Source organism: Hesperophylax consimilis, chromosome 5, assembly GCF_061612785.1.
Source record: "Hesperophylax consimilis isolate HC1 chromosome 5, BYU_Hcon_1.0, whole genome shotgun sequence".
In the NCBI taxonomy this organism is placed as follows: domain Eukaryota; kingdom Metazoa; phylum Arthropoda; class Insecta; order Trichoptera; family Limnephilidae; genus Hesperophylax; species Hesperophylax consimilis.
Window position 1 is genome coordinate 40968270 of NC_142840.1, and position 17120 is coordinate 40985389.

A 17120-nucleotide genomic window follows, 5' to 3' on the forward strand; every position below is an offset into this window, starting at 1 on the left:
CATTGTATTGAGACAATAATGTGACATTATCAAAACCCTCGCAGCCCTGTAAATATTTTTTTTTTCTTTCCAGAATTCTGTTACTTTTATAATAAGATCAAATAAATACACAGAAAATTCAATTTTCCGAATAAACTCACCCGCACGATCGTGACGGTCAGGACTGTCTTCATACAAATTAAAATATATTTATTATTTCACAAGACAAGGTTTTTTGATCTAAAAATCTAAAACAGAAAATTAAAAAAAAAAATTAAAAATAAGCAATAATTGATGAATAAAAATACTAGTACAAATAGTTTAGCAGTAGAGTTGTTAAAAGTTTCATTTCTGCAATTTTGCTGTTTTCGAGGTCTCAACATATAGTATTGTTTGATATTTTGCAATAATCCCTAATTATTTAATTGGAAAAATATATTATCGAAAACAGTAAAAATGCAGAAACGAAACTTTAAAAAGCTCTACTGCAAAACTACAAATTTGCACATCCAACATTGTTCTTTGGGTCGGTCGATGTTGAATTATTTGGCGAGTTTAAAATAAGCAGACTTAGAGCAGAGGTTAGAGCAGCTGACCAGCAGCATAAAGAAGCTCAGAAGATTTTCTCAATTTGTATGATTGTTTCAGGCTTAATTATTGCTTATAATAATTGAAAATATATTTGTTCATAAAAAAATTTATGTGTGCAAAATTAAGAATTATTATGGATGAATACGAAAACAACGAAAAACTACTTAGATTTTGTGTGAAGTCATTAAAAAGTGTTTATTTCGTGAAAGAAATAGGTAGGTTTTACATTTCTGCCTCAAAATTTTCGTTCTGCGTTTACAATTTTCCATTCGAAAATTTTTGGTTTACCAATATTAACATCAAACAGTCTCTAATACCGTTCAGGACAAAATTGTCGGATCCTTCACCACCTGGTGATATTTCAGTAACTTCACCATTAAAAATTGTACAAAATTAAAAACGTACTCCAAATACTCAAACACAGTGATATTTATTACATGCGACATTATTGCATTAGAGTGACATTATCTCATTGAAAATTTAAAAAGATGAGCAAAATCACAACACACATCGCAAATATTTATCAAACAAAATTGGTATGATATTATGTATGAAATTAATCCTGACCCGCAATGCCCGTGCTGGTGTAAATGTTTTCATTAATAATAACCAGACGCGGCCCGTGACTGTAATTACCAGCAGTGCATTTCACTTTTAAAATGTACCTAGTCTGTAATTTAGGTGGAGCAAATTAATGAATGGGAACACCTTCTGCAATTCATTCTATCTTCTAAGTTATATTTGTAAAATAACTGATTAAATAATACAAAATTATCTTGAAAATAAAGGACACTCAATTCATCGTTGAAAATATAGCGAAACCGTTTGATTTCACCGCGAACGAGTTCCAATGTGTTAATGTTGTTGCGTTAACATTGAACATTAGTATTTCTAAGCGAATCCCTTCCAAACGCATTGGATTACGCATGATCAAAGTGATGCAAAATTCACTCGTCGTCAAAGCACTTCGATAATGCACGGATGGGTTATGTATCTGCACTGCTCTAACACGTAATTTGACGTTAAGAGTGTAATCTGTCTCGCTCATGTCACCGTTTCGGCTACTTCGGGCTGTCTCGATACCGCCCGATGCTGTTTTAGTAGTATGGTAAAAGTTGGTTCTGTGCATATCGGGGTATGCACGACCGCTTGCTTTTGCGCGGGATTTTTTTACTAGAAGATAGCCTAAATAATGACCTGACGGGAATTACGAATTTCTTACATCGATCACTGGGGCACAGATGTCGTTGTAATTTTTTATGTGGAGATTGAAGACAAGCAGTGCAATGCACAAATGCACGTACCAAGGAACCTCCTCTGATAATAACCCAATGTTGAATGCAATAATTAAAAACGTAATGTACTCATTTATTAAGATGTGAACTTCAATAATAAATAGTGAATTACTTAAATAATTTATAAATAACTTACGAGGCAGAAGTTGGCTTTGTTGTTGAGGCATTTTGACGGCTTGTAATGTGCCTCTACAGCGGAAAATTAAAACCGTTTTCTTCAGGTCTGAAAGGGATATGGATATATTAGCCCTCAAGGAATACAAATTTTTCGTATCCAATGGGTACTTTTGGCGCTTGAGAAGTTAATATAATGTAGAAACTGTAGGTTTAATTTTTCGTAGGTAGGTATCAGAATTTAAGAATTTAAAATTCAGGTGACGCATATTTTTTTTTTTTTTTTAAAAAGAAAGACAAACATACATATGATTATTATGCATTCCGCATTTAAACCTTGTTACTTGTAAGCCCTAATTTATTAATCTGTTTCCTTCACTTGGCACATTTAAAAGTCTTAACATTGAGATTTATCCCATTACCCTTTTTCTATTGTCTTTTTAGTATTCACAAATAAAGTATAAAAGATTGCAGCTAGAAGATTCATGATTTGTTGACCAAATCTGAGACATTTGAAAATATTATTAAACAAATAATTTCCAAGGAGTTTTACAAAAATAAGGTTAGGAATGTTAAACCAAATACCCTATAATATTTATAATTTGTCCAACGCCAGTAAAATATTGGTAATATCAATAACTCTGGCCGCTAGAGATGCTAGAGTAGCATGTTGACAGTGGAATTCCTTTCGATGGCGACAAATTAAATTTATTTAGTACTTAGTAGCGGTGTTTTGTGCTTTCTGATTTGTATTTTGACCAATAATGAAACAAAAATATGCAAATATTTCTCAAAAAGTAGATTCTGTATAACTGATAAAATTGCACAAAACACAATGTTCATATCGAAACATTATTTTTATTGACTTAGACCACATTAAAAGTCACTCTTCAATTATTAGAGACAAATGAAAATAAATTGAATGTGAAAATCATTCATATTTGAAAAAAAAACTACACCAAATAAGGAAGTCTTCTATTGCATGTTCTGTGGCAGTTGTTTGAAATGTCTTTAACCAGTTAATCGGGCGGGACGTATAAATACGTCAGACGTAAACAGTATTGGGTACGGGTAGGAAATATGAATGCGTCCTTGAAATATATGTTGCGCCCTGAAACGAGCGGGACGTATATTTCCGAACATATCACACGGAAATTGAGTTTTTAATTTTTACATTTTTTAATATTTTAACTCAATGTTTCTCTTTTATCTGTGTGCTTTCGTTTATTTTTCTGTAATTATAACCTTTTTTATATTTTTTGTAATCTTTATAATTGTTTGTAAGGTTTCAATTATTTAATTCGATGTTTTCAAAAAAAATAATAATTTGAAATTACGTCCTCCGGGCGTGACGTACTGATGCGTCCTAGTGAAGGAGTTCGCGCTTGTTGTATGCTGCGTAATTCAAAACGGAATTCCCCGGTTAACAGGTTAACCGTGTTTAAACCAGAAGATGATATAAATTGCCGGCTACGCAACTTTTCATCCAACCTTCTTGTCTCCTTCTCCTCCCTACTCCCTTCAGCCCCACAATATAGCCATATAATATTGGGGATGCACAGTTGGGGCTCATGTCCAGTAACTTAATAGTATATAATTATGTCAATAATATGATAATCTTAAAAAAATTATTTAAGACTAAAAGAATAAAAATTCACATGTTTTGTGTTCATGTTTGTTTATAAGAAAATAATAAAGAAACCAAAAATAATAAGAATTCACATTATGAACAAAAATATATTATGTACATTCATTCTCTTACAAAAATACAAATCCATCCACAGGTATTTTTTTTAAATACCTTAACAAGTTAATTTATTACCTTTATAATCTTCCTGCATTTGCGTCACATCAATTTTTTTCACAGAAATGATTATTCCTACAAAAAATATTTATACTATATCTAAAAAAGAGCTAAAAAGTATAATACTTTGAGAACAAATTAATTTGTATTCCTAATATTTATTCAAGGGATATAGTTCTGTTATTTTCGCACAACAGTCAGTAAAACTGTTGCTTTGTTAAGTAGTCAATAATAAGTATGTACTATCTATACATAGTTATTGGTAAACTATTTACATAAATAAAGTACTAATTTATCTACGACAGCAAAAACAACAACAGTAGGAGGAGAGATCACTACTTGAATCCATCTTAAAATTTAGAAATAATATTTACAAAAGACTATAAAAATAAATTGTTTGAACAAGTGTTTTAAAATACTAGAACAACCATTTTCCGATTTTCCAAACAGCAAAAAGTTTTCATGAATAAACTAAAAGTGACAATGGGCGCTTTAAAATTCCTACAGCTACAGCACGACGATCACAGTGAGATTTTCATTTCTTTAATACGTGTGAGGGACGTATATGGTCAATAGACGGTCGTATATAGTTTGTCTCTTTTTCAACAGCTCTTTCTATCACTTTTATTAAGTGTGTAAAAAAGAGCGGCAGCATTATTGTGACAGAGAACGTACGTTTTAAGCTTCTTTTCTGCCGATGCCGAAGGAATTTAAAAAAAGTTGAATTTTGAATATAAATAAAATAAAAACGTTTTGTTTGGAAAACAGAAAAAAAGTCACGACACCCCACTGCTGTTTAAAATCCAGATAGTGTCTTCTAAAAATATTATTCATTTGCTCTAATGTCAAAAAATAAGTACATAGTTTAAAAGCATTCAAATTTTTCATATCAGCGAACGAAAAATTGCATTACTCATTATGTTTTTTCATCACATGATAATGTTTTGCAAACCAAAACACAAGTAATAAGGTTTTAAAAATATAAATGCCAAAATTAGAATGGTCTTTATGAACTATAAAATAAAGCGAAATAAACTAAAATACATTCTTGAATAACTCAATACATACTCGTACAAACCAAGAGCCTTATTCTAAAATCCCATGTCAATTTTAGGGTCTTCTTTCAAATAAGGCAAGTCCAAAAAAAAAATTAAGGATATAAATTGATTTTGTCTAAAAGTCTACATACACCTTTGTTCTTTTAATACTTATCTTCATAAACTAAAAATGCATGTTGTATCTTTTGTCGGAAGAAATTGTAATATGTTTTACAATTTCACTATTGAATTTCTTATTTTCTATTCCTTATCCACTAAATATCACTTGATTTCGATGATCTTCTTCTTGCAGAAGAAGTTCAAGGCATACTCTATGCCCCAGGCTAGCACGCACAGAGAGATGAAGAAGTTCTGGAAGTGGATGCAGATGGGGTAACTCCCAGTGTAATCTCGAACGGCACCTAAAGAACATCAGATTAATACAAAACATTTCATTGACCAATCTGTGTAATGTACGAGTAATATTCTAATGACAATCATAACAAAATCAGCTCACTTCCGAAAACCAATTCACTCAAAATTGACTTCCTCAATCTGTGTAATGCAATATTTTGATGTAAATCAAAACAAAAACAGCTCGCTTCTGAATACCATTTCACTGAACATTATTAACATACTCATTCTGTGTAATGGCAATATTCTAATTAAAATGAAATGGTTTTTTAGTACTGCCATCTATGGAAATGTCCACGAAACAATAAAATCGTTGGTAGCATCAGCAATGCCATACCTAGTTCTACTGATTAGATCTACCGATTTCGGTAAAACAATATTCAAAATCTAAATCATTTAAAATCTACCGAAATTTGTGAAAATCTACTAAAATTTTCTGAAAGTATACCGAAATTTTAGAAAATCTAACAAAAATTTTCCAAATTTAGTGAAAAGATTCTGAATTATGGAAATTTATTCCGAAAATAACAATGTGAAGAATTATTTAGTTAGCCACACCCCCATAGGTTTGAAAAAATGTAGGGAATTATTTTTCTCCAAAATAGTGGGGTATCATATCCCCACGAATTTGTATTCTCGTCTGAAATTCGCTAACCATCCACCCCCCATGGATTCCAAAAATGTTCTGAATTAATCTATATTATACAAACATTATGAAGATCTACCGATTTCTGTATCTAATCTACCGATATTTTTCACCCAAATATGGCATCACTGGACAGCATCAACATAGTGGATGTAAATGTCACTGATGTGCATTTTTTAATTTAAAACCTCCCAAACAGATGGTTTACAAATATAAAAATTGGCAAAAGTGGCCACGTTCTGTAGAAGCCTGAAAACATTATTAGGCATAAAGCTGGACAGCCAATATGGTGAATTAACTTCTATTTTTTTCATTCTAGTAAAAAAAAATCATTCTTTATTGGGTAATTTTGAATTACGACAGTTGTTGAAGCTAATTTTAGGTTTTTTGGCGCATCATCAAATGACTGGCGCCTTAAGTAGAAACCAAAGTAACATTGCTTGGCAAAATCATTTGTTTAATGATCTATCAGATTCTATGTAAAATCATTGTGGCAAAAAGGAATCATACTAAGAAGTAGGTTTATATTTAGTATAATTCATTATTTTAATTTATTTTTGCCAGGTTCTAAAACACATTGAATTAAAGTTTGTCCTAAACCGAAAACACTGAAAAAAATTGCAAACTAACCAACGACGGGCCCCAGAATGAGCACAAACAGTCCCTTGGCCACCATGTGCAGACCGAAGGCTGCAGGGAGCTTCTCAAGGGTGCAGCACTCTGATATTGTCAGGGTGAAGTTGCTTAGGCAGCATCCTCGGAAGAAGCCACAAATCGATAGCCACACCATGAGAGGAATCCACTCTGTTTGTTCAGCAAGCACTGGAAAATGGGGTGGAAAAATTATGATTAACAATGACAATGGTCGGCGTACTTACGAGAGCAAAGGTAAAAAAATGTCACAATCGCAATGCTGGTGTCCAATAAAGAACCATTAATTGGATAACCAACACCTGTGTTATTTCACAATTAATTAATTAAAATAATATATAGTATATTTGCGGCACGTTCCAGAGTGGAAGATACTACCAGTATCGCCCTGGTGTAAGACCACCATTCAGAATTGAAACGTTACTCCAAATGGCTTTAGCCGTGTTTAGTGACTAGATCTGAATAGCCAGGTACTTCCCCACCTTCCTCTTTCCCTTCCCCACTTACCTTCAGCCTCACAACATCCCCCAATTGGGGATGCCATAGTCTCACTGGCTCCAGACGGGAGCAGTTGGGACTCTTGTGAGGTATTCACTATAAAAAAAAAAAAAAAAAAGGTCACCCTAAGTGATTCGCTACATTTGGTGACTTGGCAGAAGTGCCCGGGTACATAGGGTTGAGGATTCTCTTAGGTCTTGGCGGTAAACACGTCTGCTCACTTACTGTGTGGCAGGCTGGATTTGGAGAGACTGGTTGAGGGAGATCTTTTTATCTCTTCAGCTGGACTCTCTAGACCCATCGCCTTTTACCGCAGTGGGAGGAATGAATTCAAACATCCGTCAATCCTGGACACACTGACCCACTCATTACTGAACACCAGAACTAGGTTAGTTTACCCTCAATTTAATGTATGATTTGTTGTAAATAGTCTGAATTATACTGGGACATTATTTTATGGACACTGTATTTTACAACAATATTATGTTAGTAATTTAAGTTGACAAAACATTAGATTTTATTTGGATTTGCGGAAACACTCACTTTACAAAGTGTGTTGAAATCATAGACATATATATGAATATTAGTAGACCTGCCCTAAGTGATTAAAAGCGTATTATCCCCACTCCCCATACCGGTTCCATTGGAGCCGGCTGGGCTCGCGTATGGCCTCAAGTGAAATTTGAAAACGTGACGTCATCATTCTTGTGCGAACTATGGTCGAGGCATCATCGGTTCATTTTACGAAATAACACGGCAAAATGTTGACTTGTGCTATGAAAACTTGTAAAAATAGATGTGAAAAAGAGAATAAACCCAATTGTCGTATTACATTCCATATATAAGCATTATTTTACTTTATTTTAAGCATATTCACATCGTAGAAATATATACTATCACATCGAGAAACGTCTGGACGCGAAACACAAAGCTGGTTGGTTGCTGGGAAGTAAATTATGAACATTTATAAAAGTGTCTTAACTAAATACTTAAACGAAATATTCGACTCTGAAAATAGAAGAAATTTTTTGCCGAATTTGGACTTCGCAAATTTGTTCATAACGTGGCGAGTAATTTGCGCTCCCATGTAAAAATGTCTATTCATTCAAAAGCAGATTTTACTTTTAAGAAGTAAATGGTGATATTATAATGCGAGATGCCTATTTACTGTCAGATTGATTTATTGACGAATCACAGTCAGCTTTCCCCCTTCGTTCTTCAACAGTTGATTTTACCCCTCTCCATTATCTTCTCGTCTATTAATTCCTATGTCTTGGTTGAAATGGAATTGAGTGGACTCATAAAATCTCATCTGACCTATGCATAAAATCCTTCATCCTTTGCTAAGCATACATTATTTTCATAACATTGCATCGCCCTAAGTTTTGGTTTGATGACTTAACATGATCTAAGATTATTTCATCAGAAGGTCACATTTTGCTCATGTTGTATTGAAAATGTACTACCTACCACCAATTCACGGCAAAGTAAATATTCATTCAAATAATTTATAAAAGATTCTTACCTGATCGTGTGACAACAAGGCAGAAAGCCGAAATGAAGAAAACCAGCTTCTTGGAGACATTCTTTTTGTCAAAAATGGGCGGCAGAATCAAACGCACCAGAATATCAGTAATGGCCGTTACAGAGAGGCAGAAGGCGGTTTCAGTCTTGGTGTACCCCATGTTGCTGATGAAGAATGGCGTCAGCATCCGGAAGTTCAGTTCGCCTACCCAGAAAATGGATAGGCCAAACAATAAGTTTAAATAAGACCAGTCTTTTAATAAGTCCAGGTCCATCAGGCCGATGAATCTGCGAACGAAGCTCTCTTGCTCGGGTTTCTTAATGTCGTTGTTGTTCATAAAGTTCTTCTCCCCCTTGCTGCTGATCTGAGAGACCTTTCTGCCGGTGGTGATGTTGATTCCCAGATCGTCATCAGCAGACTGAAATATAAAATTACAATTCAATTACCTGTTGTAGTTTACGCTGGCATTTGCAAAGAGTAAATAGAAACAATATAGCATGCGACTCATAGTTTTATAAATTACTCTTAGTCTGAAGTGTTAACAATCAGCGCCATTATGAATTTTTGTTATTCGAAACCCCTTTAAAAGCCAATTCTCTGCTCGTTTTAGCTTTCAATCAATTTATAATCAGCTGTTAATTGTAATGATCAGCTGATCATATTATGATGAAAAGCTGAAACAAGCCGGGAATCAACAGATTGAAACAACGGAAAACAAGTTTAACGGGGGGCCATTGAAATAATAATTCAAAATGGTGCAAATCGTCAATTTGATGGTCATCAAATAAGATTAAACACCCCAAAACAATTTTTTTTAATATAATGCAGTTCTAAAATGATTGTTATTTGATGTTCACTGGTTTGATGAGATCTGTTAGTTCTATTAGATCTGTAAGACCGTAAATTTAAAATCCAACAAAGTATCCGAATCTGAGTAGATCCTAATTTACAAATTTATCCAAATTCATCCGAGTTCATCAAAATTCACCTGAATTCATCCAAATTCATTCAAATTCCTCAAATTCCAAATTCATCACCATGAAAGTTATAACATTAATATGTATTATAATAAATGTGCTTAGTAATTATTAGGTCACTGGAAATTTTACTCACTTCCAAATACATATACAAGTTACTGCCAGTGAAATCCATGTTGGACATGTTGGATATGACGGACTCTCTTCTTTTGCGAATGGAGGCCGAGTGATTGGTGACACTGGCCGAGGACATGATGCGGGGCATAGCGGGCATTGTGGGCCTCTTGGGCAGGCGGCCTCCCTGGATGCCCCCAGCAGCACGCTCCAGGTCGCGCAGGGTCTTCTCGCAGGTGGCAGCCCGAGGCATCAGTGGGCGGTGTGGCGCCTTCAGGGCCATCAGGGCATCTGCTTCGAAACGGTCTTCGGCTTCTTCCTCGGTCTCGTCGATGCGGTCCATTTCCTGAAAATGAATTAATCGGTAATATTAAATATTTTATGAAATACTTAAGTTGAGGAATGCAACTACGGAGGGAAGACGTACAGAGAACCACCCGAGAAGTTGGGGATTTCAACACCAGATGGAAGACATCTAGTGTAGGAATGGGACATGAATCATTTTATTAAAAGTAGGTAGCCATGGTACCAGCTCAATATTTTTCTACAGCTCAAAGAGTGGACTCTTTGTACGTATGAATTAGCGTACGCACAAATCGTACGGACTGTCAGACGCCTTTCACGTCTCTGAGTATGTAATAGCAACAATTATTACTTGGATAATTTTAATAGTGCTATTTTTCTAAAATATCTCAATGAACAGTGGTACAGTTTACCGGAAGTCGTACAAATACGGCTGTACCAGACAGTTATAATTCTGTACAGATACTGAATACGATAGGGGACCGGACACAACTTGTCCCAACATCAGCCTAGGGAAGCGTAGCCAAAAATGGAGTGAAGCTACATCAAAGTAAATAGAAGAATAGATTTTTAAATCTGTCTTGACACATGAATCTACTACTAGGCAAAACTGATTTTAAACTGGGAAAGGAACTGAATTTACTACTAAATAAAACACTTGAATAGGTTACTTGGAGACTTGCTTTTGGTTTTTGAGATGAGTTGTTTCTTCTTCAGAGGTAGTTGTTGAACTGACTTGACATTGAATCTGGGTCTATATTTATAGAGCAAACCCAGGTTGGGTGTTTACTGACGTGAATGTCCCCTTTCATGGGGAGTGAATTAGTTGAGTATTTTTCCTTTCGGCTGTTGGCCTGCCAAGAAGGATGCAATGTTGTGGGTGCAATACTGCTAACTATGTCAGTTAAGCTCACTTAAACCATTATCCTAAATCTTGTTTATTTATTTTACAATAAAACATACAGTTTTACATATTGGTTTGATGCGTAACATTTTTGGATTGAACATTTTTTGTGCAAAAAATACAATAAAATAGTCAGGTGTCAGTTTTCACATTATTATTTTAGCCTAAACTCATTTTTTGATGTTGATATTTATTTCGTGGTCATAATTATGACCAGTTTCCAGTAATTTAGTCCGACGTTATCAGAAATAGTCATTTTGAACTCGTAATTATGCCCCTTTTCTGTGATTGGCTGTAAGTTTCGGCTGTTGAGAGTTCACATTTCATCCAGTGATTAGTGGAGGGGGACAAATAAATACTGAGGCAGTTCTTTAGCAGTGGTCACTCCTTCGTCTGGTGGCTCCGGGTGAAGAGATAGATGTTCATTTAGATCTACGAGGGTGGTCTGAAAAGTTTCCTACCTAACATTGAAACTTTCTTAAGTTTTTCATTTATTTTTCTACGTAGTCTCCTTATATCATAACTCTACACACTTCTCCCAGCGATGCTCCCATCTCTCTAACCCGTCTAAATAGTACTCGGCGTTTTTCTCATCAAAATAATTGTTCACAAAGGTGATTGCCTCCTTATTTGAGGAAAATCTCTGTCTTTTGAGCGCAGTTTTTAGATTAGGGAACAAAAAGAAATCCCTTGGGGCTAGATCTGGTGAGAAAGGCGGATGGTCAAGCAGTTCAAACCGTAATTCGTGGATTTTTGCCATGGCAACTGCTGAGGTGTGAGACGGTGTGTTGTCTTGGTGAAACAGGATTATCTTTTTCTGCAAATGTGGCCGTTTTTCCACAATTTCTGCCTTCAGCTTGTCAAGTAATCATGCGTAGTACGCTCCTGTAACAGTTTTTCCTTTTTGAAAATAACTCCATGACTATCCCAAAAAACAGTCCCCATTACTATCCCAGCGGAGAAAACAGTTTTTGCTTTTTTTGGTCCCGATCCCCCTTTGCAGTCCACTGATTTGACTGTATTTTTGTTTCGGGCTTATAATGGTGTATCCAAGTTTCTTCTACAGTAATTAATCGGCACCGAAACTCGGATTTATTGCGCCTAAACTGCGACCAACAGAGCGTTGGAAATGTTCATTCAAACACGTTTTTGGTCTAACGTGAGCAAACGCGGTACCCAACGCGCGGACAGCTTTCTCATGTCTAAATCTTGATTTAATATGTGACAGACACATTCTTTGGACATTTTCATAACCTCTACTATCTCTCTCACTTTAATTCAGCGGTCATCTAACACTATTTGGTGAATTTTAGCAATGTTATCGTCAGTAGTTGCAGTTTTTGGACGTCCCAAACATTCATCGTCTCCCAAGCTCTTACAGCCACATTTAAATTCAGCTGCCCAAAATTTCACTGTGGTATATGATGGTGCAGAGTCCCCATACACAGAGTCCAACTCATCTTTGATTTGCGTAGGCGTATTGCCTTTCCAGTGGAAGACCCGAGGCAAAGTTGGGGAATACAACTCCAGATGGAAGATGCCCAGCGGACCGCCCGGAGAGAAAAGTTGGGGGATTCAATTCCAGATGCAAGATGTCCAGTGGGCCACGGGACCTGCAATGGACAGAGGCTACTGAAGTAGCGCAGGACAAGGATGCCTGGAGCCACCTTGTAGAAGTGATGTGTCTCTGACCCGAATAAAACAAGGTGAGAAGATGAATAAATATGGAATCGCTATAAATCATCACAATATTAATAGCACAATTCTAACCGAAAACCGGCCACAATAACACTTGCTCCGTGCAATTCTCAACTCTAAAATTCAAAATATTAAGAAAATAAGTGCTCAATCGACGTAGAAAGTCAAGGGCTTTCCGCCAATTTATCAGTTTCATAATATTAAAACTTAAAATCAACGTAATTATATGGTTTAGTGTTTTTGAAAGTGACAGTTCGGCCCGGTCCAAAGGACCCGGTCTTTAAGTTAGTGTTTTAGTACTTAAGTCAGTTCTAATCTAGTAAATAAGAGACCACCCAGACGTTAAAAAACATTTCCCATCGAGTGAAATCTGGCACGGTCAATTCAGCATACTTTTAGATTCCTTTTTTTGTGTTAATTTTGACGTTTATGTTTGCGGTAGTTTTTGACAGTTGACGTTTGTTTTCGCGGCTGTACCGAGTGAAGTTTATAATATTATTAACTAGTGCTTAGTAGAGGATAATAGTTATATGTTTACAAAGTGAACAATAACGCAGAGAAGACCACTCCAGAATTACCTTCCATCATCTATGGATCAACCGGACGATAACGTACGCCGAAGGAAGAAGAGAGGCGGCGCCCCCCCGCACTCTCCCACAACCGCCGCCGCCGAGATCCCGGGCACCAGCTGCAGCAGTCCCAGGCTAGAACTAGGTGATATTTCGGACGAGGATTCGGACAATTCTGAAGAATACTTTAGATCTGGGAAAGAAGTTCTAAGCGATGTCCAGATGGCGCTGGAGGAATTGCAGGACACTTTAGCTGAAAAGCAATGTAAGGTAAGCAAGGAGCAGCAACTAAAAATTGCCAGAAACGTAACCTACGTAATTGGTGCTGTATCACAACTTACATTGGACAGAGAAAAACTGAGAGCTGATCTGACTACTGCCCAGGCTGGTTTGAAAGTGGCCCAGGCGGAAAAACGTTCGGTTGAGGACTGCAACCGTCACCTCGCGGAGAAAATTCAGCAGCTAGAGGCGGACCTAGGACCTGTGATGCGACGTGTCGCTGAAGCTACTGAGGCGACCATGTCATTTGCGGACATCACCAAAATAAAAACTAAAGATGCGACTCCATTGCCGATCACTCGTACAGGACAAGCAGTAGGACCTACAAAGCCTACTATATGCGTTTTTCCTAAGCTGGATAGCATTAAAGACAGCGAGGAAACAAAACAAAATGTAAGAAAAACTTTAAAGCCCTCAGCTTTAGGTGTCCGAGTAACCGGCATGAGAAACATACGAAATAAGGGAGTAGCGATTCATACTGCCAGTGTTGAAGACCAACAAAAATTATTAATTGCGCTCACTAATACGAATTCAAGTACTTTAAGCGCACGACTACCAGCAAAAAGACATCCCAAGGTAATATTTTTCAATGTACCTAGAGAGTTATCCGATGAGAGCTTCCTGAATAGCGCTTTAGCTGGAATTCCAAACATGGAGCAAATGGACACTGGAGAGATGATTTCGAATTGCCGACTCAGCCATTTGGCTGGCGCTCGATCTGGCTCAACCTGTCATCGAGTGTATGAGGTTCCGGCTAAGCTACGTCATCTGTTAGTAGAACAGGAACGGGTATTCGTGGATTGGACGGTGTGCCGTGTACGAGATTTTATAGGGCTTACTGTGTGCTCTAATTGCCAGATGACTGGACATTCATTCAAATTTTGTAAGGAAAAACCAAGATGCGCTCACTGCGCCAAGGAAGGACACGGACGTGAATCGTGCCCAAGCGCTGAAGCCAAGCCGGTATGTGCAACATGCACGAGGTTCGGTAAGGCCGCGGACCACCCGACGGGAGACAAGGAATGCCCAGCTTATCAAGCAGCACTATCCAGGGACTTGGCAACCATCGACTATGGCTTTAAATAATTATATAGAAGATGACTGTGAAGTGGACTTTATAAGAACAAACAATTTGAATCAATGGGTAAAAATGAAACGTAAAAGTGAGATAGGAGATTTAATTTGCATCCAAGTTAATATTAGATCAATATGTAAATATTGGGATGTATTACATGTATACTTAAATAGTTGCTGGGAGTTTGTAGACATTTTAATGCTATGCGAAACTTCCATACAAACTGACCTTATTGATTTATATGAGATACCGGGCTACACATGCTATAACTATTGCCGCACTAACAAGTCAGGTGGGGGCATTCTACTATATGTTCGGAATAATATTGTATTTAAACAAAAACAACTAGAATCGTTTTATTTTGAAAATGTATTCGGTGTAATTACTCTTCCAAATAAAGAAAATATTAGTATTTTAGCAATATATCGACCGCCGAATCTTAGCAAACAATCATTTATTGGGGAAATAACATCTGTTTTGACAAGTTTCATAGATCCTCTCGATAATGTTTTGTTCTTTGGGGATGTTAATCTAAATTTGATGAATTACCAAGATCCTGCTGTAATCTCATATGAAAATATTCTAGCTAGCAATTACTTAATCAAGTGTATAGACGGCGTGACTAGAGAAGCAATTGTAGACGGACGCGTTACACGCTCATGCATCGATCACATTTATGTTAGGTACAATAACGGGCATAAACAAGTGGACGCGTTATCAGCGTGCGTATGCGAGATTGCTATAGCAGATCATTACATGGTCGCAGTTAATATTAAATATGACGAGCAAAAGGAACCTTTAAACATTGCGAAGGAGATTATTGTTTTGTCCCAAAAACGTATAGACAGCCAAATACATAAAATAAATTGGAATTCCTTACTTGATGAACAAGACAGTATTACACTGTATCAAAAAATTAAAAACAATTTTATTAACCTATACGAAAGATGCACAGTATCATTCCTGAAAAAACCGAATAAAAGACCAAACAGGATCAAAAATTGGATAACTACTGATATTTTAGAGAAAATTAAAAAAAGAGATTTGCTATTTCGAAGGTGGAAGAATTCACCAACCAATAAAAATTACGAAAATGAATACAAGGCCTTTCGAAATAATGTTAACAAACTAATTACTAAACAAAAATCATATTTTTTTAAAGATAAATTTAAAACATGTTTCAATAATACTAAAAAAACGTGGGATGAGATAAATAAAATTTTAGGAAGAAAAACTAAAAGCAATTGTGATGAAGTCATCTCGCGATATGTGATAAAAGATCAGACAGTGGAAAGTGTAACTAATCAATATGTGAATTATTTTTCAGATACTATATGTCATATGTTGCACAAGTGTGATTTTAAAGCATCTAATATTGATACAGTAGAATTACCTCACAGTATGTACCTACCTAAAGCAACTATCACGGAGATAACAAATATTGTTAAAAAAATTAAAAACTCAAAATCTGCTGCAATGGATAGTATAAGAATGCACGACATAAAAAAACATATAAATATTTTAGCCCCAATTATTACGCACTTAGTAAATAGACTTATTACTCAAGCAGAAATACCTGATGATCTAAAGTGTGCTATAATTAGACCTATTTACAAAGGTGGAGTACACTCAGAGATAGGAAACTATCGACCTATCAGTATCTTGCCTGCACTTGAAAAAATCTTTGAAAAATATATTTCTTTAAAATTAAACAAATACTTACAGAAATTTTCCATTATAGACAAAAATCAATATGGCTTTCAAAAGAAAAAGAGTACTGAAATATTATTACAGGATTTCTCGAATTATGTAAATAATGAATTAAATAAAAAAATGCATGTTTTAGTATTATTTATCGATAATTCCAAGGCGTTTGACACAATTAATCCGCAAAAATTATTAAATATTCTAGAAGCAATAGGAATCAGAGGAAATCTACTAAATTTATTTAAAAATTATCTATCTAATAGACATATCTGTGTAAAAATATTTGAAAAACTGAGTGGGAAAAAAAAAATGTACGCCGGTGTCCCGCAGGGGTCAATTTTGGGACCCACCCTCTATATAATATTTGTATCAATAATGAGTAAACTATTCTCACATGTTAAACACTTTGTATATGCTGACGACACGGCACTGGTCATATCGGATGAACAATTATATACTGCGATGAAATATATGCAAGAAGACTTTATATCTCTGATTAAATGGTGTCATGACGTAGGATTAATTATAAATACAAAAAAAACTAAACTCATGCACATAAGATCTCCACATGCAAAAGTTTCCATCATGCCTGAAATAATTTCTCATAACTTTACCTGCATCCATCAAAATATTGTGCAGCCCTGCTCATGCGAAACGATTGAGCTAGTAAACGAATATGTTTATTTGGGCGTGACTGTTGATTGCTACTTTAAATGGGACATACAAATACACAAAATTTGTAAACGGCTGCGGGCGATAGTGGGTAGAATATACAAATTGAAGTGTTTCGTTCCTGTGAATACCTTAAGAATTATTTACATGTCACTCGCGGAATCAACTTTAAGATATGGAATAACCACTTGGGGACATTCTTGCAAAACAAATTTAAATTACGCACAATCAATACAAAATTCTATCGTTAAATTACTAGTTAAAAAAA

The 17120-nt window shown here is 35.7% G+C and overlaps 1 protein-coding gene across 4 annotated transcripts in view; it reads right to left on the reverse strand.

Annotated features, from left to right (window-relative positions):
* Positions 1-3327: 3327 nt before the first annotated feature.
* LOC149423948 (monocarboxylate transporter 1) overlaps positions 3328-17120 on the reverse strand; it is a 127130-nt gene continuing 113337 nt past the window's right edge. For all 4 annotated transcript variants that reach the window (XM_089631871.1, XM_089631870.1, XM_089631869.1 and 1 more), the window contains 4 exons: positions 9668-9991; positions 8555-8972; positions 6511-6702; positions 3328-5242 (listed from right to left, as the gene is read on the reverse strand). In XM_089631871.1, coding sequence (XP_089487997.1) covers positions 5103-5242; positions 6511-6702; positions 8555-8972; positions 9668-9991 — 1074 coding nt within the window. In that variant the 3' untranslated portion in view covers positions 3328-5102. The remainder of the gene's footprint in view (positions 5243-6510; positions 6703-8554; positions 8973-9667; positions 9992-17120) is intronic.